Source organism: Cryptomeria japonica, chromosome 9 (genome assembly GCF_030272615.1).
Source record: "Cryptomeria japonica chromosome 9, Sugi_1.0, whole genome shotgun sequence".
Classification (NCBI taxonomy): Eukaryota; Viridiplantae; Streptophyta; class Pinopsida; order Cupressales; family Cupressaceae; genus Cryptomeria; species Cryptomeria japonica.
In genome coordinates, this window is record NC_081413.1 from 319,790,674 (window position 1) to 319,814,541 (window position 23,868).

General features: G+C 36.9%; 1 protein-coding gene across 1 annotated transcript in view; it reads right to left on the minus strand.

Moving 5' to 3' along the window:
• The window catches only part of LOC131029750 (structural maintenance of chromosomes protein 1), a 238,497-nt gene that overhangs the window by 165,688 nt on the left and 48,941 nt on the right, over positions 1 to 23,868 (minus strand). The window contains exon 2 of the mRNA XM_059211024.1: positions 7,751 to 7,987. Coding sequence (XP_059067007.1) covers positions 7,751 to 7,987 — 237 coding nt within the window. The remainder of the gene's footprint in view (positions 1 to 7,750; positions 7,988 to 23,868) is intronic.

Genomic DNA, 23,868 nt, shown 5'->3' on the forward strand with positions numbered 1-23,868 from the left:
AAGATTGTTTTTGAAGATATTGGTAATGCATGTAGTCAAGTTCAAGACGATATGCATCTCATTCATGATAAGATAGTGGAAGTAGCACAAATCGTCTTGGAGAAGAAGATCGATCCCGGAATGATTATAGAAGCCAAAGAATTGGAGGAAAGAATAAAAGTTATCTTTCATGGAACTAATGGAATGATCACCAAAACGCAATTGGATGATATGCTCACACTCATAATATTAGCTAACAAAACAAAAGATCTTGAACCCGAATGGGATAATACTATCGTCAAAGCCTTTGAGGAAGTCATGGACAAGGAAGAGCAGTTGAAGACTCTACCAGAAGTTCCAATGTTTGAGATAGAGGGCATGACGACCAGATTCATTGAATATGCCAAAAGGGAAAGGGAGAAAGGGAACAAGATTCTAGAAGACGATTTGTTATGATCCTACTTGGCAACTCATTTTCTCATTGGAGGATGCTTCCTCAATTTTTGTGCCAACTCATATCATTTTCTCATTGGTTGATTTCATGATAATGTTTATCTTGATAGGGTTTTGTTTGTATCAAACCCTAATTAGGGTTTAGGTGGCAAAATCGTGGCCCTTGATCTTCATTTGATCTTGGCCCTTCATTGTATTTGGGAGTGCTATATAAACTCTACTCATTTCAATTGTAATTATCAGACAGTAGACATTTTACAATAGACATTAAATATAAGAGATAGATATTAGAGTTCAAGAGAGATAAGAGGACTTGAAGAATTGTTGTTATTTTACTATTTGGATTAATAAAACATTGAAGTTATGGTGTTTCTATTCAATCCTTGAAGCATCTTGCATGGTTTTTCATCTTCTTAAGTCCATCTTTGATATTGATTTAAGTACTTAGATTGAATGATGGAATGTTGTATGTGATTTATTGTGAAGCTCATAATCCATACCACTAGCCTCTTGCTGATTGTAAGCGTGCCTTGTGTGGTCAACTGGAAATATCGATAGTGCTTAAGTTCAATTGTTGCTTAATCATGGATATGCATTCAATTGATGGTGTCTATGTGTCATGTCCCCTCCTTGATCGTCATATATATATATCAATTATTGTTATTAATTAATATAATAATTACCAAATAATGATTATTTGAAATTTATTTATTTATTTAATTAATATTTATTAATGTTTATTACTAGTAATATCTTGAAATATTCAAATAAAAAATAAATTAATATTATATTATAAACATAATTTGACGGAAAAATTGGCATTGATGACAAAGAAGATTGTATGCTTACTATGTTCCGAGGATGCCTTACATATACATATGCAGTAATATATATGCGGTGATAAAGTCAGTATGCTGTATAGTGACAACAGCAAACAGTGGTCAAACTAGGTGATAAATATAGGTGACAAAAACAAATAATAATATATTTCATAATATTTAAAAGATATTCATATAAATAAGATTCCTCTTCACTTTCTACGGTGCATGCAAAGACTGTCAAAACTGACACGGAAACAGTGGAAAGCCACGTCTTAAGAGTCTTAACATGGTCAAAGTTGGTTGAAGATCGGTGGTAACCAAAAACCAAAGTCTAAGATCTTCGATAAAAACAAAGGAAATATACTTATCGTGGTCAAAACATAAATTGCATAAGATTGAAGTTGCTTTTCTCCTATGCGCTGATAATTACAAATCATTCTATGAATCGTTTTTTTAAATAATAGTTATGAATAGCGGCGATGCATTTATAAAAAGAAAAGTTAAAAGGGACTTGACTCTTCGTGAAAAGGTAAGGAAGAGTATATGTATATATTCAGATTTCGGTCCCAAGAAAAGGAGGATATAGAGAATAATACAATTCTGAATAAATATAATTTAGACGGGAATAAATGAGTCGAACAGCAGAATAAAAAGACAAAAGAACTATACAGATCAGATCAGAACTATTATTAATTACAGGCAGTAACATCCTTGTTCTTGGTGGTATGCATGGGGTGTGCTTAACATGTTTGCTTAATATATGAAGTCTGATAATATTCTTATGCAGAATTTAATAATAATATAAATGTAGTTAGTAATACAATAGTTGTATATAGATATATTACTATAATATTTATAATTATTATAATATTTTTTTAGAAATTAATCTGCAGTAATGCATAATAATCTATATAATTGGTAATTAATAAATATGTAAATGATTTATAATGAATCAGAATAAAATTAATTATTCAGTATGCTAGAGTTAATTATCCATTGGGGTAGATGAACAATTTACTTAGTAGCTAATTGATCGATTGAACTATGGAATATCACCGATTCGATTCACATTAAAATAGATATGTCTCCTAATCAACCTAGTTTAAGTCATAAGTATATTGAAATAGCTTAATTATGATTAAAACAAGCCTAAACCTAGTAGGGGACATTACACTATGCTTAGTAGCAATTTGAAAATCCTCAAATGTCCTTAGAAGATTGCACTAGTTATGGTGGAGTTGTTCTTGTATGGCAATATTAAGACTAGTAGAGTTTCACTTGAATCATCCTTCATCCATCCATTCCTAGGAATAGCTTTATATCTCTCAACCCTCATCTTTTGCAACTTTTTTGATAAACATCTAGTAGTAATAGGAAAGAATTTCATTGCATATCATCCGTAAAGCACTTCATGAAGTCTTCTCATACGTAAGGCCCCTTGATGAAACAACAATCACAATGACCACTCGTGCTTATCCATAAGTCAAGACCTGACATACCAAATCCTTGGAATTGTCTCAAGTGATCCCTAAGCTAATCTTCAGCATTTGAGTAACTTTGTTCAAGAGAGGATAAGATACTTTTGGGTATTTTATTATGTGTTCGCATGTGCCTAAAAAACACATCAACACCTCCAAATGTGAAATTACATCCAAATATATAGAGCAAACCTAAACAACCCCTTCTTGAAAAAATAAATAAAATAAATAATTTCCATTTATTTCCCTCCAAAAATTATTTCCAAAAAAGCCCATGCAAGATTCCAGATTTTTAGAAAACAACTTCCATTATGGCAATATTAAGACTAGTAGAGTTTCACTTGAATCATCCTTCAGCCATCCATTCCTAGGAATAGCTTTATATCTCTCAACCCTCATCTTTTGCAACTTTTTTGATAAACATCTAGTAGTAATAGGAAAGAATTTCATTGCATATCATCCGTAAAGCACTTCATGAAGTCTTCTCATACGTAAGGCCCCTTGATGAAACAACAATCACAACGACCACCCGTGCTTATCCATAAGTCAAGACCTCACATACCAGATCCTTGGAGTTGTCTCAAGTGATCCTTAAGCTAATCTTCAGCATTTGAGTAACTTTGTTCAAGAGAGGATAAGATACTTTTGGGTATTTTATTATGTGTTCGCATGTGCCTAAAAAACACATCAACACCTCCAAATGTGAAATTACATCCAAATATATAGAGCAAACCTAAACAACCCCTTTTTGAAAAAATAAATAAAATAAATAATTTCCATTTATTTCCCTCCAAAAATTATTTCCAAAAAAGCCCATGCAAGATTCCAGATTTTTAGAAAACAACTTCCATTATGACAACTTGTCATAAAATCTATCATAACTGTCATAGCCATTAATGCCTCCTGAGCTGGCTCCACTAAAATAATAATAAATTTAATATTTATTTGTCCAAAAGATATAAATTGTACCTGGACAATATAAATATTAAATAAATAGCATTCCCCTATGTTATCCATTATCCCTGACTTACTAATTTCAGACAATGAGGACTTACTATTTTTAGTAAGCTCTATTTTCGAAAAAAGGGACATGACACTCATGCCGCTTTACACCAACCCTAAACTCAAAATAGCCCCACTAACAAGTAAAAACAAAAATCAAATTCATATTTGCCAATTTCCAAATTGTGAAGAAGACAAAGAAAGAGGATAGTCATGAGAAATGAAAAACAGAAATGGAAAGAAGGCAATAGAACATTTAATCTACGTAATGTCCATTTCCAAATTGTGAAGAAGACAGAGAATTTAGAAGAGAAAAGAACAGCTGTGGAAAGAAGGCAAGACAGCATTTCAAACATTTTTACCATCCATTATTTATTTGCTCAAATTCTTTAACATTTCTTTTTTCAAAGTTCCAAACACTTTTAAATATGATTTGAATTTTCAACCATGAAAACAATGAGCAATAGTGAGGCAAGTGAGTGTGAGGAGGTTCAAGTTCATCAAAGAAGTCATACAGGTACTATTGTAAATTCTTCTTACAGTATTGCAAGGACCATTAGTTCAAATAACACATTTGAATGTACTTTTGAACTCCTCAAAACCTATGCAAAAGACCCATTTAATCCAAAAAAAACTCTAGTGATTTGCAACCACCATAGATAAAGACAGAAAAAAAGAAAAAATAAGAAGAAATAGAGTATAACTATGTAATTTGTGCAGCTAAGACTATAGGGAAGCTACACATGGGTTTATTCTCATCTTTTGTCCATAAGTGCGCAAAGGGTAAAAGGTTGTGAAAAGATAATCCTAGCCAAGAAGGCTAAGGTAACCATATATGTTGAATTCAAAGGGGAGAGAGTTCTACTAATGAAGAAAAGGCTACTAATGTTGGAAGAATGTTTAATATGCAATCGCTAAATTTTTCTTTGCCCATACCGAACCATTTCATATTGCACATTCTCTCTATTTAAACAAACATTCAAAGATGCAATTATCGTTGGTCTGTCATTTGCCACTCCTAGAGAACATAAGCTGTGTACCACCCTCCTTAATAGAAAATATTCTAAGATGAGTTGCTCTATCATCATGGATGGATGTGCTGACATTAAACATCAGCCACTATTCAATATCATTGTCAAATGTTCAACTGACACTTATTTTTTTAGAGCTATTATTGTTAAAGGAAGAGGAAGGATACAAACTTTTAATGCTGGAGGGTTCTCACAAGCACATTTTTTGGATCACATGTTGTGTTCACACTTTGAACAACACATTGAGAGACACTGGAAAAATAGATTAGGTGGGGAAAATGATGGCAAAAGCTAGAAACATAAACGTGTTCATTTCCAACCATCACATTTCACTTACTTGTCAAAGACTTTTTCAAGGAAGAAATTCCTCAAATCTGTAGATACAAAATATGTCAACTACTTCATTTTGTTAGAAAGGATACTTGAGGAGAAAGAGTCTTTACAATTAATGATAGTTGATCCATAGTGGGGTATATGGCTAGAGGCTAGCACAATTTAAGGAAAAAGTGTGAAAAAAAATCCTTCACAATAATATGGGTGGTTCACAATGAGGTAAGAAATAGTTGATTTTTATTATTAAATTATTGATGTATTAATGTTTCTAACTCGTAAATCATTTTCATTCTTTGTAATAGCATTCACCATTTGTCATTTGAGTCATAATTTTTTTTTTAATCTTAATTCTTGTAACTTGTTTGCAACTATGTTTCCACCTCTGTCTCACCTATTGTGCAAGTCATAAAATATACTAATACAAATTCTTCTAGCCTTGGAGAAATTTATGAAACATTTAACAACACATATGGGCAAATAAAGCTTTCCATTCCTAGTAGGGATCCTACTTTGGGAATTAATGAGGAGCATACTACGCCCATTGTGATGTCGAAGTAGAATACTATGAACACCCCACTTTATATGGTAACTTATGTTCTAAATCCCAATTCATATGTAAAGGGCTCATGAAGACCCTTCAAAAAACGTGTACTAATGATGAGTCGACTTCACACACGATGATTAGCCTTTGTTGATCTTTGCAGTCAAACATTCTACAAAACTAGAGGCATGGATAAATAGAGCTATAGTAGCTCAAACCAAACCTATTGGACGGTGGATGTAGCCTGGCAAGAATACATCAAAATTGAGAATACTTGCCACTTGCCTACTTTCACAGATTGTCTACTCCTCTGCTACAGAGAGCAATTGGTCCACATTCAGCTTCATTCGGTCAGTCAAGAGAGCTGTTCATGAGCAAAACAGTTGGTGGCTATGCAAAGTGCCTTCCTATTTCAAGATTGACTAACATGTAAGTATTGTCAAACTTCAACTGCATGCTGAGATGTTAATTCTAAAGATGCCACAAAAGTTGATAAAGAGAAAGCACATGAGAGATTGGTCGGGATTCCATTGAATGAGGCGACCCCGCCTAGTGGCAGTGACTCAAATTCAAACTCTAAGTTTGATGCAATGTTAACAAATGCTGATTAGAGAGAGCAGCAGATTTTCTTTTTCTTTTTCTTTTTTCATTTTGCAGTTGAAACTTGCTACCTTTGGGCATTTTGTTGTAATTTTTATATAATATATATGCAAACTGACAATGAAAGCAATTAAATTTTTTAATTTGTTTGTTGATTCTCATGTTAAATCTCAATTCAAGTCTAATGTTATGTATTAAGGTTCCATAATGTAAATCATGAATGCCTTATCATTGTTATCATATGAAAATTTAAAATATCTTACATTTTTTAACAGCCATTTCCTTAAAAAAGGCCTCCCAAAAAAGCTGTCCGGGAAACTTGGAGCAACAGAGGATTTTACTTATAAAGTTTCCAATTTTTAGTCTTAATCAAGTAAAAATAAAACTGTGTAATACAGACTCTTAGGTCCCCAACAGCTAGGGTATATTTCTCACATCCATTGCTAGCACTTATATGAAACTAAAGGTATTAATAAAAACTGATTTTAAAATTCTGCATTAACCATTCAAACAATCTAGCTTATGATCTGAATTTCACACTAAGTACATATAAGTTACCAACTTAATCCACGAATGTTTGCCCCTAAAATTTCTCAACCAAGAAAAATGCAGAATGTTCTTTCAACTTACTCCAACATCAAAATGACCTAAATGACCTATTAACTTAAATAATCATTCATTCAATCTAAGGGTGAATATCATACAACAAATGTAATTCCCCTCAGCATTTACTTATTACAGAGGATCTTAATTGATGAAAAGGACATAACATTCTACAAAGCATTCAACACAATCTTCTAATATACTAAAGTTACAGTCACATGCCAAGATATACAAATACCAAGATGCATATTACAACAATAACTCCATTTCAGGACCAAATTCACAATATATGTCTGCACATACAAAGATTTTGCTGACATGAAATTAATGTGATGTCATTCAATTCACAGTTTATGCTATCCTCAACTCTATAAAAATACCAGAAGTGAACAATAGCCCAGATTTCACTTATTCTCTATTGCATTTTTCTTACAATGTTTTTCAAATCTCAGAATCCTAATCAGTTACAAAATAAATGCGTGTAACATAGATTCATTGGCACCAATAGCTAAGGAATATTTCTCACACCCATTCATATAAAAAGTAAAAAGTATTTAAAAAGAACTGATGTTACAATAATGCATTGGCATTCTGATTCAACCAATCTAGCATTATGATCTCAACTTTGGGTTAAGTACCTATTAAGTTACTAAGTTAATACAACGAAGTTTACCCCCTTGAATTTTTCAAAAAGACAAATGCAGAAAACCATCATAAATTGTACACAGAAATTTCCAATGCAATCTTCTGAGAAGACATAGAGCACAGAAGAAGAAATGAGCCAGTTCAATTCAAAGAAAGTTAGCAAATCTAGCCAATAAACATACCATATGGCTTGAAATAAAATAGCACACCAAAATCTTGGTATGTAAAATGACCAATCCACACTGTGCACATGCCAAAACTTACCAATTGCTCTTGCAAGCGTAGATGTTTCTCAGCCTCTTCCTTCTGTTCTTTCTTTTGCTTCCTTTCGGCAACTATAGTTCTCTTTTTCTGATACATAAAAGCTGACTTCTCCTCGGCTCTCCCCTTCTGCTCTTCCAGATCTTCATAGTCTTTCTTAAATTCTTCTGAGCCAGATATGTTTTCAAACAGTGCAGTAAGCTCTTTAGGATTCTTTGAAGCAATAGATTCAACATCTCCCTACAAGAACAAGTAACCTACAATTTAGCACTCGATGGCTTTGGATGGTTATCAGATCGCATAAGTAAAAGTTATATATGTTACCACCGCAACAATCAACCTTTAGGTAGTTTAGCTTTTAGATTTTCCTATGTAAACAAACAAAAACCAGTTCAAGTGTGGAGAATAAAGATCAATCAAATATAACCACAATAATGTCTGAAAAGAATATGCAGTACAAGGATTTATTTATTATGCAACACCTTACAAACTCTCTGTACACTTTTCTACAGTATGATTGCCATCATACCAAACAGCTGACATCAGCACTAGTGTTTTTCCAAAAGTCAGGCAAAAGTTCCTTAAAATGTCTTGTACATTATGTTGCAGACTAGCTCAGGTCAAGTGAAGATATAATCACTAAAAAGATGATGAAAATGCTTAACATTGATTAATATCTATACATCATTATGATCCAAAAGGATCAAAAAATAAAACTTGAAGAGTAAGATGGATTCTGGAACCAGACAGCAAAAGGAACAGGTAGAAAGAAATAGAACTGTAGAGTGTACAGCATTGTTTCTGCAGCTCCAGGTCAAAACCACAGCTGTGGACACGAACCCACACAGAGTTCAGAACAGCATCTGCTGGATAAAACCCATGCACACAGAAATAAACCCCAACTATTGAAAACTCAGAACTGAAACGAAACAGCATCCTTTCCACTCCCAGCTTCAAGTGGTTTTTCCTTGGGCCTGGGGGTAACTCAGCATCACCAGAAACTATTTATAGAATTGGAGCGTTTTTAATTTTTCATGACAGGATTCATTTGAGTATTGTATTGAGGAGTATTGAAGGGATTCATCTGTTGTAATTTTGTAGAAGACAGACAGAGTGGTAGAGGACAACTATTACTGTACTAGCTCTTTCCCATTAATTACATAAAAGGTTGTACTGCAATTGCCAATTTGACACTAGCAAAGCTGTTTTTTGTCTTCATGGGGTTTCCAAGGTAAAAATCTGGTGCTCACTTTATTTTTTATAGTCTTTCCTTTCTCTCTTGACTGCGATTTAAATTGTATTTAAGTAACACAATACATATTTCTGATTCTTAGTTCTCAATTACTAAAAGTACAGAGTTGAAAAATTACATATCATTTTGGTATCAAAACGATTTGATCTTTGCAGATTGTGGAAGTTTTTATTTGTATGACAGTGACAAGTGCACAAAAGCCCTAATGAAGAATGAATACAACAGTGACTGCATTAAAAAGCCTTTATTAAACTAATATTGTAATATCTAGTTCATAATGGTCAATTAAGTCTTTAGACTTTAGGACTATTCTTTTATTCTTTTACTTGAGTTTTTATCCTTTGCTTTATTAGTTATCACTCTTATTAAAGGAGACTTTCACTCAGTTTAATATCAAATATCTTGGTAATCATTCTATGTGTTATATTTTTCGTAATATGGTATCAAAGCCCAAGTCAAGCTTCGAGATTTAAGAATGCGTAGAGTTCTATGAACTGCTGCCTGCAGTGACGACTTGCACGCTTGTCACACAGAATGTGTCAAATGAGTGTTGTACAGAACAGTACAAAATTGTACAAAGGAAGTTTTGTGGGTTTTTGCTATTGGAAATCACACCATTTGTTAGAGGAAATTATGGAATATTTATCTATAAATATCATGCTTTTGTTTTTTTGCAAATCGCATGGGTTTTTCTGCAAAAAAGATCATGCCTCTTTTTATCAGAAAAAACGTCATTTTCCTAGGTTGTTTTGATAAGCACCTGTACTGAATTCTAATGAATTTCTAAGCAATTTTTTGGCATTTTTTAATTGTGGATTTTTTGGCACATGACGGATTTTTGAAGATTTTTGAAGATTTGTTTTAAAACTGTGGGTTATTTTGACAATTTTTGACATTTCTATGGGCAGCTAGGGTTTTCAAACCAGTTTGTGGGCATTTTGGTCACATTTTATTGAAAAAAAATTCCAAAATTGTTTTCCAAGAGTTCTAAAAAATTGTGTTACTGCTACAACAACATTTCTTTGCATATCTTCCAACTTGGGTCTGGAAAAAAAAATGATCTAAAGGGTTTTCAATTTTTTTCCTAAAAATTTTGAGTTCTTTCAAAACTGCTAGGGTTTGCAAAATTTTTAGGTCATTGCAAGGGTTTCTTTACATGATTAAAAATTGTGGAAGGGATGGCTTCTTACCCAAAATCATCAGTGTTCCACGGAAACGCGTTTCCCCCTCCCAGACCCAAGTCCCCCCGTCCCCGAAACTTTTTCCCTTTGTCCCCCCATCCCCGAACTCTGTCCCCGCGTCCCCCCGTCTCCCCGTCCCCAACGGCCATGGAACACTAAAAATCATGTTGAAAGGAAATGACCACTTCACTTACAAAAATTACAATACATAGAAACAACGCATGCTCACGATCTTTGAGTACAGATGCCCTATTAAGATTGTTCTTAATAATTGATACTAACACTCAGCTAGCAATTGCAGGCAAAGACAAGAATAAGTTTGATGAGTGTGATCGAGAAGTCGTCATGCTAATCAAGTTAACAGCAACAGATGAAAAGCTTCTAGAGGTTCAACCAGGAAAAACCTCTGTGGAAATTTGAAAGCACATGCGAGATCTGCAGGAGACATCAGTTAAAGAAAAGGATTTCTTCCTCAAAAATATACTTTTCTTAATCATGATGGATGAAAAGATGTCTTTGCAGGAACATTTGATGAAGATCAAAGACATTTGTGATTAATTGCAAGCAATAGGTCACAAGATGGATGAAGATATGGTCGTCATTACATTGAAATAATTACCATGAACCTATGAACATTTCATTCAAACTCTCAGCATCACATCTACCAATGTCGACTTGAATTTCTTACATTCAAGCTCTTGCAGTAGAACAGATGGAAGAAATAGATTGGCAATGTAATGATACACAAAGTGTGGAATAGCATTTACAACTAAGGACAGAGGCAAACGCAAATGGCCACAAAAGAAGGGTCAAGGGAATAATGAAGATGCTTTGAAGAATATAAAAAATATCGCATGTCACTATTGTGGTGAATTGGACCACATGAAGAAGCAATACAAAAAGATGTTGGCTAAAAAGAAATCCAACCCAAGAAGGCCTCCACCAAAGGCACATGTTGCAAAGCATTCTAAGCAAAAGGAGTCATCCTTCTATGCTTTTACGGCCAAACAACTAGCAGATCAATCAAAGTCTTATGCATGATACATTGATTCTGAAACATCTCAGCATTTCACCCACGGGAAAGATTGGTTCATGGAGTCACAACTTGCTCAAATTCAATGATCTTTGGTGGTGGTGAGGAGTAATAGTAATTGGCAAAGGAAATATACAAATATCTTTTGGAGGGAAAAATCTTGTTTTTCTCAATGTGTATAATGTCACAAGAATGGATCTCAATTGGTTGTCAATGAATCAAATTATGTGTCATTGTATCAATTTGGATGTCATATTTAGCAAACACAGATATTATATAGTTGACAAGGAATCCAAGAAAACTATCATTGTTGGTATCAACGATCATGGTGCATCAGCTTGTTAATATTGGACAAGGTCGGAAGCGTGAATTGATAGCCAAGAGGACATTAGATATCAGTACACTTTGGCATCAACGATATGAGCACCTCAACTTATCCTACCTCTCTTAGTTGGCACAAGAGAATTTGGTAGAGGATTTACCTAATATGCAACAAATATAGGGTGTTTGTGGAGCTTACCTATCAAGGAAGCAGCACAAAATCCCTTCTCAAACAAACAGGCTTAGAGAGCCTCAAAAGTCCCACAGCTAGTTCATGCAAACATTTGTGGACCAATGAATATGGCATCAGTCACTAATGCCATGCATTTTCTTTATTTGTTGATGATTTTAGTGGGAAAATGTGGGTGTTTTTTCAAAAATTCAAAGCACTAGTAGAGAAAGAGTCTAGTTGTGCATTGACCACTCTTAGATTTGATAATGGAAGTGAATTCTGTTAAAATGAATTGACAACTTTTGTGCTAAACACGGCATCAAATAGGAATACACAACACCCTATACTCCACAGCAAAATGGAGTAGTTGAGAGAAGGAACCATACAATTAAGAAGATGGCTCGATGTATGTTGGAGAATACGAGTGTTCCCAGGCTGTTTTGGGCTGAGGTAGTTTACATTGCAGTTTACCCCAAAGGAAGCTTGGTCTAGGAAGAAACAAAAAGCGAGTCATCTTAAGGTCTTCAGTTCTACTGCATATGTCTGGATTACAAATGCAAAAAGAACCAAGTTGGACTCGAAGAGTAAGAAATTGATGCTTATAGGGTACAATGAAAATCATAAAGCCTACAAGCTGATTATTGTTGACATTGACCGCTTGTCTTTCAACAAGGATGTGATTGATGAAACAATTGCACCCTATTGTGACCTTTTCACACATTGCCCCAAGCAACGAAGTTGTGTGAATGAACCTAGGAAATGCACCCTCACTTGTGCAATTAAACATGAAATTGTGCTAGCATTTGTGCAATTGGCCAAAGAAAATGCACCCTCCCTTAAAATTTTGTGCAAACTAACATGAAAAATGCGCTCAAGAAATCATTTTGTGCGAATGAAAACCCAATTTTGCGCTCCCTTTGTGCAATTGGACGTGGAAAATGCGCCCAAGGAAGGTGCACCTACATGAAATTGCAAGGCAATACATGTTAAGTTGGCCCTAGGAGAAGAAGCGCTCAATGAAGGAAATGAAACGATTTGTTTCACTAGTCAAGTCAGCCATGAGTTTGAAGAGATGCCACCTTTTGATAATCAAAACGCCTATATAAGGAGTGGGTTGAGCATTTCGTTTGCTCAACCATTCAAAATGTTATGCCAAGCTCATCAAACTTGCAGATTAAAGTAAGAAGGCAATTCAATCAGGCATTTGAAGGATAAATTGAAGCGATTTGGAGCTAGCATCAACCAGCATTGAAGCAAGTTAAATTACTACCAGATTCAAGATCTATCTTAAGAGCTGCAATCTCATCATTGCAGATTGATTTTCAGTTTGCAATCTGATTTTAAAGCAAAATTGACTTTTTTTTACCTTGATTAGGGTATGCAGAAAGCTGAGAATGCTGACATGATTTAAGTTCAAGCTAGGGTTTCTTGTGGCATTTGTTTTTCAGATTTCATTACTTGAGGGTTAATTAGGGCTTATTCTTTTCACATTCTTTGTATCAATCTCATTGCAATTCCACTAGGACTTAAGATATAAGAGGTGGACAGTCTGACTTTTGGTCATCATCTAATCATCAAAAACTGCAAGCAATATCAATTTTGTAATTCAAAGTAGCTTGTTTTGAAGATAAATGTCGAGAACAAGGATTGGGGGTAACAAAAGGAAAGTGCAAATGAAGGATGAGTTAAGAGGAGTACTCTTGGAATCCAAGCTCTCCTCCAAATGGCGAAAGTTGGTGACACTAACCTTGGTCACATTGACATCAACGACTTTCGAGATTGAGTGTTTGGGAAGGGGAAGTACAATACTTCCAAGATGGCAAGAAAGTTGACAAGGAATGGCATCTATCATATTGCTGGCTTCCCTTCTGCAGTTCAATGTAGTGAGCTGATTGTAGAGTGTGCCAGGCACTACAACTCGGAACGAAGACAAATTGTGGCACCCAATGGTGAAGTGTTAGTTTACTTCACAGAGGTAGCAGTGGCAGAGGTGTTTAATCTTCCTACATATGAATTCATGGTTTACAAGAGCAAGAAGGATGTGTTAGCATTGTATGATAGCAACCTTGAAAAATGTGCTGAGATTATCAACAATGAGTGGATCAAAGAGCATTGGATGTAGTCATAGGGTCACCCCAATCTTCTTCATATGAGCATTGGATGTTGTATTACATCGAAGAGGTTGCACAGGGAGCCAAGATCATCAATTGGGCAAGGTTAGTGAGTGACAACCTGAATGAACAATTGAAGGATATAGCGTAGGCGAAGACTTTTTATATGAACTCATATGTGATATATATCCTAGCTAGATATTGCAAATACAAAGGACTAACTTGTAGGGCACCAGTTGGACCTGGTGAAGGACAAACGTTGGCATACGACATGTATCCCTAATTACATTTGCACAGCATTGCTCACTACAAGAGAGTGAATGATGCCTTCACGATGCACATTGTGAGAATGTTACAAGGAGACATTCATATGAGGTTGTCTAAGGAGGCTATGAATCTGATCAAAAAGTATGGTTCATGGTACATTCAATTCCCTAAATTCACTTATCTAAGGATACAAGGATACTCATCATATGCATACCATCTTACAAGGTATCCTACAGATAGGATGGTGCTACTAGAGTAGTCAAGGCAATTGCTAGAGTATGATAAAATTCAAAAGAAAAAGAAGGCGGCAATAATGACTTTCCCCATCATGATAGAGAAGTCCATAGAGACATGTTTTACCTTGCAAGCGGCACAAGGAGCTAAAGAGGAGTTACAATATTATAATCTCAAGACACACTGCAAAAAGTAATTTTAATCCTCACCACAATGTCAAGACAGTAAATGGAAAGAAATTCCCTCGTCTCATGCACATCGAAGATCATTGGGCCAATGCCACAGATGACTATAAGATAAGAAAGAGGTTGTATTCAAGGTTATCACTCGACATGATCAGCTTGAGGAAGAAGATAGGGTTATATTACAGCATTTTGAAAAGGAGAAAGGTAGACCTCTTCCTTCATTAGACTGGTCTGTTCTGGAGATTACTCAACCTGAGATAATTGATCAGCCAGTGATAGATAACACTAAGAGATGGATACTTCGTCAAGTTGACAAGCTAATAAAAAATGGCATCCCTTTAACTTATGAATTGATGGACAAAGAAGAATCATCATCTTCCAAATATGAATATATTCCAAGGGATCCAAAGATGAAATCACAAAAAATGAAGTAAATACACAAGAAGAAAGGAGTCATGGCAGAGAGATAGATGTTCCCAAGAGTTCACAATCTCAAGGAAAGAAGAGGAAAGGAGTACATGATGAGCCAGTGCAGCAAAAGAGACATAAGTCAGCAACTACCTGTTGTGACCATTTCACACATCGCCCCATTAGAATGGGGACCCCCTCTTTTTCCTTCTGTTTTGCTTGTTCTTCTCTCTGCTCTTAGGGTTTTGAGTGAGTGAATGAGTTGTCTGGACTAGGGTTAAACCTTAAGGGTTTCTATTGGATATTTTTAAGCCGAGTCCAGTCAAATTTTGAAGAGTATTAAGCATCCTCCCGAGAATTGCAATTTTTGAAATAGGATGAGTCTGTCAGGGAGTTAGATAGGTCTCAGGTTAGGTCCAACCAGGATTTTGAGGGCAAATTCAAGCTATGTTTAAGTGTTAGCATTTTAATGATGGAATTGTGCATTTTTGTCTGGGTGAATTTTGACCAAATTTTTGATGGCTTGATAACTGATTCCTGGCCTTGGAAATGACCTAATTATGCCTTGTGAAGCGACTGAAGACCTAAATTTTGGATATTTTGGCTTATAGAGGTAAAATCGCTCCTGTCCCTCTCCCAGGGACCAAGGCGAAAATGATATTTGGTGCATCTTGGTTATTGACTTGTTTTAATTGTTTTGTGCAGGGTCGCCAGAAGATATGATCGGACGTGAATTGAAGATTTTGAAGATTTTGAAGACTCAAAAATGACAAGTTTTTAAGGTTTAAGGCAAAATCGCTCCTGTCCTTCACTGAAGGACCAAGGTGAAATGGCTTATTTAGATCATTTTTGGTCTTGGTTGATCGAACTGAAGCATCAAGGATGCAATGAAGGATGAAATGAGCATAATGGAGTATCCAGACTTAGTCGTTAGCAATGAAAGGTTGAGCTTTTGGCCTAGAAAGATAAAGGCGCTCCTGTCCCTCTCCAAGGGACCAGAGCGATTTTCTTCAAACACACCCTTTTTTGGACCTCTTTTGGACTTGGGCTCTCGTTCATGACTTGCAAAACGATGATATCCCCCCCCAGCAAAGGAAATTTGAGATGAAAATTGTAAAGATTCGGCCTTGAGGACAAAAGGCGCTCCTGTCCCTCACTGAAGGACCGGAGCTTGAATTCCAAATTTGCATTATCCTCACAAGATTTAAGTGATTTCGCGATTGGAGGAGGTCAAGAGAAGTATGTTTTGCCCGTTGAATATAACTTGAATGAGTCACAAAGGAGAAAATCAACCCAAGTTACAGTAGGCGCTCCTGTCCCTCTCCAAGGGACCAGAGCGATTTTCAAAGGAAGCTCCTGTCCCTCACCCAGGGACCAGAGCGATTTTCTCAAGAGACAAGTTTTTGGCAAAGGAAAAGCAAGTTTTACGTTTGAGATGAGTGAAGGAAGGCGTAATCAATCCGTTGAAGATAATTTTGAAAGTTAGCAAAAACACAAGTGAGCTTTTAATGGCCAGGGCGCTCCTGTCCCTCACCCAGGGACTAGGGCGAAAAACACATCATCAAGTCTTTCCCTCCAAATTTGGATGAATCCAGGCCAAGGCACAAGATGGCGATGATATTTAAAGTGCTTCAAGGAAGAACAAAGTTGCAAAGACCACAAAACTGGATGAAAAATGGCTAGGGCGCTCCTGTCCCTCACCAAGGGACCAGAGCGAAATCTTCAAGTATGCCTAATTTTAGAATGCCACTTTCGTTTCCAACACTCAAGATGGAATAAGCAATGACGTTTTTCGCCTTGAAGGTTATTGGAAGTTGATATGATCATGAATGTGTGCAATAATGCAAAAAGCGCTCTTGTCCTTCACTGGAGGACCAGGGCGATTTCTATAGAATCAACCATTGTCTTCCAAGACCACGCCAAAGCAAGATTATGCAAAGTCAAAAATGTCTTTCGAAGGACGATGAACAAGGAATTGACTCCAAGAATCGGCTATCTTAAACACAAATGCAAAATCGCTCCTGTCCTTCACTGGAGGACCAGGGCGAAAATCCTAAGAGGGTCAATTTTGCCTTGAGAAAGCAAGCAAAACATGCATAGAACGAGCGATAATGATCATTGCCTACCTCACATCATGAATTGGCGATTTGGAAGGACAAGGACCAAGGACAAAAGGTAAGATCGCTCCTGTCCCTCACCAAGGGACCAAGGCGAAAATGTTTTAAGATACGCTCCTTCCAAAGGTCGCACGAATTAAACTCAAAGTTCCAAGCAAGAGTGCCATTTTGGACGTCCAGGAAGAGACTTTGAACGTGAGAGGCAAGAAATACAAGGTCAAAAATGAAGGGGCGCTCCTGTCCCTCTCCCAGGGACCAAGGCGAGGTTCTTACAAATCAATATTTTACCATGCCTAGGCACCAAGGTCCTCTAAGATACATTAAATGCCAATTTCGCTAAAACTCCAAAATATTTAAAAAATTAAATTGACATTTAATAAGGGCGCATATCATTTATAATTAATTTAAGCCTTATAAAAAATCGAATTTTTTAATTACAAAGGCATTTAAAATTAATTATTATTAAATTAAATTTAAAAATGGAGCGCTTGGGGATATTATTTTAATGTTTTTTGCAAAGTCGGCCTCTTCTCTTATTTAATTTTTATTTATTTTGGCCTATTTTCCAAGTCGGCCTATGGGCAATTGCAATAGTGAGCGCCTATATAAGAGAGGTATTTTGAAGCATTTTAATCCATCATTCAATCATTTATCCAAATGCGATTTGGAGAAGCAATAGAAGTGCGAAGTTTGATCTAAGAAGGAGTGCGAACTTTGTTGGAGGCTAGAGTTGGAGCGAATTTTCCTCAAGGCGTTGAAAACTAAAAGGTGGTGAAGTTGATAAAGGAGGCACATTTTGCTAGAAGACTTCGATCTTCATTTTGCCTAGCGAATTTCCTAATTTTGCATCGTTTTTTAGAGTTAGTTCTCAAGAGGAGGTATGGCGAGATCTCCCTTGTTCAATATTGAAATTATGAATTTTGAATTTCCAATTGCATAGTCATATTTAGGAAATGATAATTCAAAGATTTATCATGAAGTTTCCTAAATTTAAAACTTAAATCCAGTCTATATTTCTACGTTGCAAAGTATATTGCTCATTGTGAAATGTTGTGTAGGTATCAAGATGGCGACCCCGAAGACAGGAGCATCCACTAGTCGTCCAGCCCTCATGAAGGAAGATCAAAAGAATGAAGAATTGGAGACCAAGATCGTGTCAAAGTGGAGCAACATTGGAGATACCAACTTGGGAAACTTCAGTGTGAAGAAGTTTCGAGAGGTCCCTTACATTGGAAAGCCATCACCTGTCGCAAGGAGAATAATTGAAAGTGGCATTATCAAGGCGGTCGGCTTCCCTCCAGCGGTCCAGTGTCCTGAGCTGATGATCGAGTGTGCCCGCCATTATGACCCGCAATCAAGATCAATTGTGTCCAAGGAAGGAAACACTTTGGCTTACCTTTCAGAAGAGGCTATCAGTGAAGCTCTCCATCTGCCAGAACATAAAGATATGATTTACAAAAGCTTGGAAGGGGCTAGGTCCATGTACGAAGATGATCCAGATACTTGCTTGAGCATCATCAATAAGAATTGGTTACTCAAAAGTCGTCCTCGCCTGAGCAAGATTCCAAACACACCACATAGGATCGACTTCCAAGAGGAATACAGAGATTTGATAACCTTACTCAATCGAGTTACAGGGGCTCCTCAAGCCTTCTATTTTGAGAAGTGGATGTTCTACTTCATCCAAGTGATAGTTCAAGGGAAAGGAACAATTCATTGGGCTAGAATTATTAGCCATTGCTTGGACGTACAGTTGAGAAGACTGAAGGCTACCAAGTCATTCCACATGAGCTCATACATCATATATGCCTTGATCAGGAGTTTTGAATATGCAGGACTACCTCACAGAGGAGCGATCGGAAGAGGACCAGGGGAAGTCGGAGTTTGTGAATCTTATGTTCATTTGCATCATCCACCTGGAAGTAACTAAAAGTTAGTTAATGATACCTTCATGATGAACATCACCAGGACATTGCAAGGTGGGATTCACAATCGGATATCTCAAGATGCACAAGAGCTTGTAAAGAGGTATGGTGCTTGGTTTATCCAATTCCAGAAGTTTACATATATTAGAGTTCATGGGTGTCCTTCACCTCCATATATGTTGCCAAGATATCCGACAGACAGAATAGTGTTACTTGAGGTGACTAGGCAGTTGGCAGCTTATGCAAAGGCATTCAGACACAGGCATGGAAATGGAATTCCTGTGCCTATCATACTAGGGAATTCAGTTGAGGTATGTCCTAATGCTCTAGCCATGGATGATGCAGAGAAAGAGTTGGCCTTATATTCATTTTCATTCTTTGCCTTGAGAGAGAACTTTGATCCTTATGGATATGTAGAAGAAATAGTTGGTAGAAAGTACAAGCACGAATTTTAGATAGAGGACTTTTTGATGAATCTCTCAAGTGATTTAGAGGTGAAAAGAAAGATACATTCCAGATTACCTTTAGATCTCATCAGGAAATGCAAAGTTTACAGAGTCGTCGATCAAGCCCAGGACAATGGCAGACATCTCCAATCATCTTATGACCGAGAGGACAAAACAGTGAAGATAGATTGGAACGAGCCTAAGATTACAGACTTGAGGACTTTGATGGCTTCGGTTTTGTCATGTACTCGCAGATGGGTGGATATACAACATCAAAAGTTGAGAGAACAAAACACATCCATCACTTTTACTTTGGAGGAAAGGCCAGAGGAAGGAGGAGCAAGCACAAGCGAAGGCAATCCTCATCCTAGGAGCACAAATGAAGACAATCCTCACCCTAGATGCGTAAGTGAAGGCAATCCTCATCCTAGGAGTGCGAAGAGGAAAGAAAGACCTGAGAAAAGGGAACCCTCCAAGAAGAAGCAAGAGGCCCATCGAGGTCACTCATCTAGCACATCTTCTCGACATGAAAAAGGGACAAGTCAAGGACAAGAGAAGAGGGTACTTGAAGTTGAGGAATCTATGGAATCAATGGTCCAGAATGATAAACATGAAGAAAGGCCAGCACCTCAACGCTCATCAAGTCAATCTCCCCAAGTCAATGAGCTACATGAAGACAAGAATGATGATGAAGTGACATCTCCTCTCTGAGAAGAGGGATCAGTGCCTAAAGAAATACAAGTTAGAGAGACAAGGTCCGCCATTCCAGACTGGTTAAAGGAGAGGCTAACAAGGGTGATTGTAATCGAAGATGAAGATAATGTAATTGATTTAGAAAGCCTTGTTGGAAATTCTCAAGAAGTGACAAAGAGAAGGAAGGCTACCAAGATGTCCAAGATGATCAGAGATGAGACAGGGTCCAGGAAGTTGCAGATAGCTACACCGGCAGTGGACAAGTATGAAGGTGAAATCCTTGCAGAAGAGTATGATGTAGAAACATTTGAGCTTGGTCCACTCACAGCCGAGCAGACACTGGATGAGGCAACTAATTCATTTGAGGCACTTAAAGACAAGCTTAAAGAAGAAATGGAAAAAAATAGAAAGCTTGAGAGAGAGGTCGATGCTTGGAGAGGTTACTTTAGCCATCTCAACCAGCCTTTGGGATGTCAGGATCCAGCAGTATCTCCTGTGCAAGCACTTCCCCTTGAATCAGTTGGTGAGGCAGAAAGAGTTAAGAGCTTGGTTCAACTTATGAGCTCTTGGATTGACAAATCCCATACCGTTGCCATTGAGTTCGCAACAAGAATGATGCAAACCACCCATCAAGCTATCCAGGTCCTTGAGATCATTCACAACCTAATGATAACAGTAGCCGCCTTTGCCCACACTAGAGATGTTATCATTCCTGTTCTGCAAGTAATCAGGCAAACACCAAGGAAGATCTTAGCACAAGAAAGGATAATGGATGGAGGAGCTCATAATTTGCTCCAGTGGTCAACTCTACTTCAGATGAAGGAAGTTCTTTTCGAAGACATTAGTACGAAATGCAATCAAGTTGAGTAGGTCATTCATCCGATTCAGGACAAGGTGTTTGAGGTGTTGTGTTCTATTCTTGGCAGGAGGATTGAAGATGAGACAAATGTGAATCTTCAAGAGGTGGAGGAGAAGGTCAAGGTCATCTTTTGCAAAGATGAGAATGTTATCACAGATGAGCAAAGAGATCAAATGTTCGCCACTATGCTCCTGATTGAGAAAATCGAAGAACTCGAGCCTGGATGGGATGCAGCTCTTCTCAAGTCTTTTGATCAGGTCATCCACTTGGAGGAACGAATGAGGAATCTTCCAGAGATTCCTATTGCTGAGATTGAAGGAATTGTGTCCAGATTCACTGCATACGCTAAGGAGCATTGGAAAGGGAACAAGGTTCTAGAAGAGAGGTTGTTATAGATGATGTGGCACCTTAATTATCATTGGTCTATGTTTCCTAGATTTTTGTGCCAATTAAATATTTGGCTATGCATTTAATATTGTTCAATAAAAGGGGAACTTTTTGTAATAAAACCCTAATTAGGGTTTAGGTGTCAAAATCTCAGCCGTTGATCTTCTTTTGATCTGGGCCGTTCATTGTAATTGAGGATGCTATATATACCCTCATTCATTTTCATTTTGTTAATTAGAAATGAGATATTAGAACTAGAATTAGAGCTTTTGGAGAGAAGAAAGTTATTTTGTAGCAAGATTGAGTATTGAAGAAAGAATTTCAAGCAATTGTTGTCTATGTTGACTTTGAGATCAATAAAATATTGAAGTTATGGTGTTTTATTGCAATTCTCGTGGTTATCTTCATGGTTGTTTACTTTCTTGAATCATTCTCAGTAGAAGTAGTGTTTAAATTTGAAGGACTAAGTGTTGAGCTTGATCTTTGGTGAGATTCACATTCCAAACCACTAGCTTCTTACTGATTGTAAGGACGCCTTGTGTGGTCAACTGGAGATATTTGGATTACTTAAACCTTCAATCATCATTGAACTATTGATATGTACCTTCATGGTAGTGTCTATGATTCTTGATGATTTGAAAATCAATAATCACCTTAGAAGATCGCATCAATCTCAGTAGAGTTGTAATTCCTTGGCAATACTGAAATTGGTCGAATCCTACCAAAGCTAGCCTACATTGAGTCATTCCTAGGATTAGATTAAAATTCATCCTTTCCAAACCCTACCTTTTGATCTTTTTGAGAACTTGTTAGTTTTAGGAAAATCTGTTCCTGAACGGAAACGTAAGGCCCCTTGATGAAACAGCATTCACAACGACCACTGGTGCTTATCCACACGTAGAGACCCTACATTACAGAACCTTGGAGTCACCCTGATTGATCCTTCTTCGCGAAATCTTCAGCAATCAGAGGCTTTATTCAAGAGAGGATAAGGTACCCTTGGGTATTTTATTCTGTGTTAGGCAGTGTACAAAATACACGTCAACACTACCCAGTCCAACACCAACACCTCTTCCATAAGGAAGGTAGATCTATTTGAGGATATGAATGCAGCTTCAAAGGAGAGATACACATCCCAAGAGGGATATGGAATTACTCCAAATTTGCAAGATAGAAGATGTGTAAATGAATCAAATGAAACTATCCAGCAAAAGGATGTGGAAGTCAATTCAGTGCCCCACAAGGAATATACTACATACAATCAGCAATCAAATACTATTGGAGAGATGCTAGGGATAAACATTGATGCTCACGAGGAAGAGTTCCATGAAGACGCAATCACAGCCTCAAGAGGAAATCAAAAGCAAGCTGAATTGAAGGAAGATGATGAGCAATTAAGCAAAGTACCAAAATGGCTAAGGGCGAGAATGAAGAAGATGCCTATAACAGTGATTGATGAAGTGAAAGATTTGGATACTCTCCTAGCTCCGGTGCACCAAACTAAAGAAAAGAAGAAACCTAAGAAATATTCCAAAATTGTAAATGAAGCTTCTGGTTCTCGGGTGGTTTAAGGGGCAACCCCAAAATTTGATAAACCGAGGGAAGAGATCATAGCTAAAGATTATGATACAAGAGAGATTGATCTAGTTCCTATCACTAAGAGTCAAGCATTTGATGAGCTACAAGGTTCAGTCTTTAACATGGAAGTGCAATTGAGAATGGAGACTAAAAAGAAAAGACAATTGAAGAATGAAAATAAATAGTTAGTGGACAATATACAACGTTTGGCAAAGCCACTCTGGCAAGAAGAAGAGATGTTTGTTCCTCCCAAAATACTTTCCAAGGGATCAATTGAAGGCATCGAGGAGACAAGAATGATAGCTCAAACAACCAAAGGGTGGATTGAAGGTACCTTTGATCAAGCAAATGTGTTTACCAGAGAAATTGTGCAAACATATGATAAAATCAAATCATTCTTGTGTCGGATTCATAACACAATGGAATTGTGGGAAGTTTCCAAGTTATTCAAGACAAGACTATCCCACGTTTGCAAGCATTGAAAGAAATTCCAACACAAACTTTGGTAGATGGACGGGTCATGGAGGCAAAGGCAGTTTATGATTTTGGCCGATGGTATTGTGCCTTGAGAACTAGGAAGGAGTCCCTTGAGAAGGCAAAGGATGATTGTACCAGATTGGAGGAGATACTTAAGGGAATCCAGGATCAATTCCTTGTGTCTAACAGAGAAGTATATGGGCAAGAGATGCTTGATGAGGATGGCTTGAGTGTCGATAATTTGCAAAGTAAAGTCAAATTCAATTTCTTTCCAACTACAAGCTTTTCAGAAACTCTCTTGAGGAGTGTTTCTTCATTCATGGCCTTCATGGAAAATTTTCGAAACGGGAATTGGAATGGCAAAGAATCTTTGCTACTTGTGCTAAGACGTTGGATGTTATTGAGTTCAAGCTTAACATCATGCCAAGCGTATCCATGGAAGAACTTGAGATGGTCATGTCCAAGTTCATTGTAT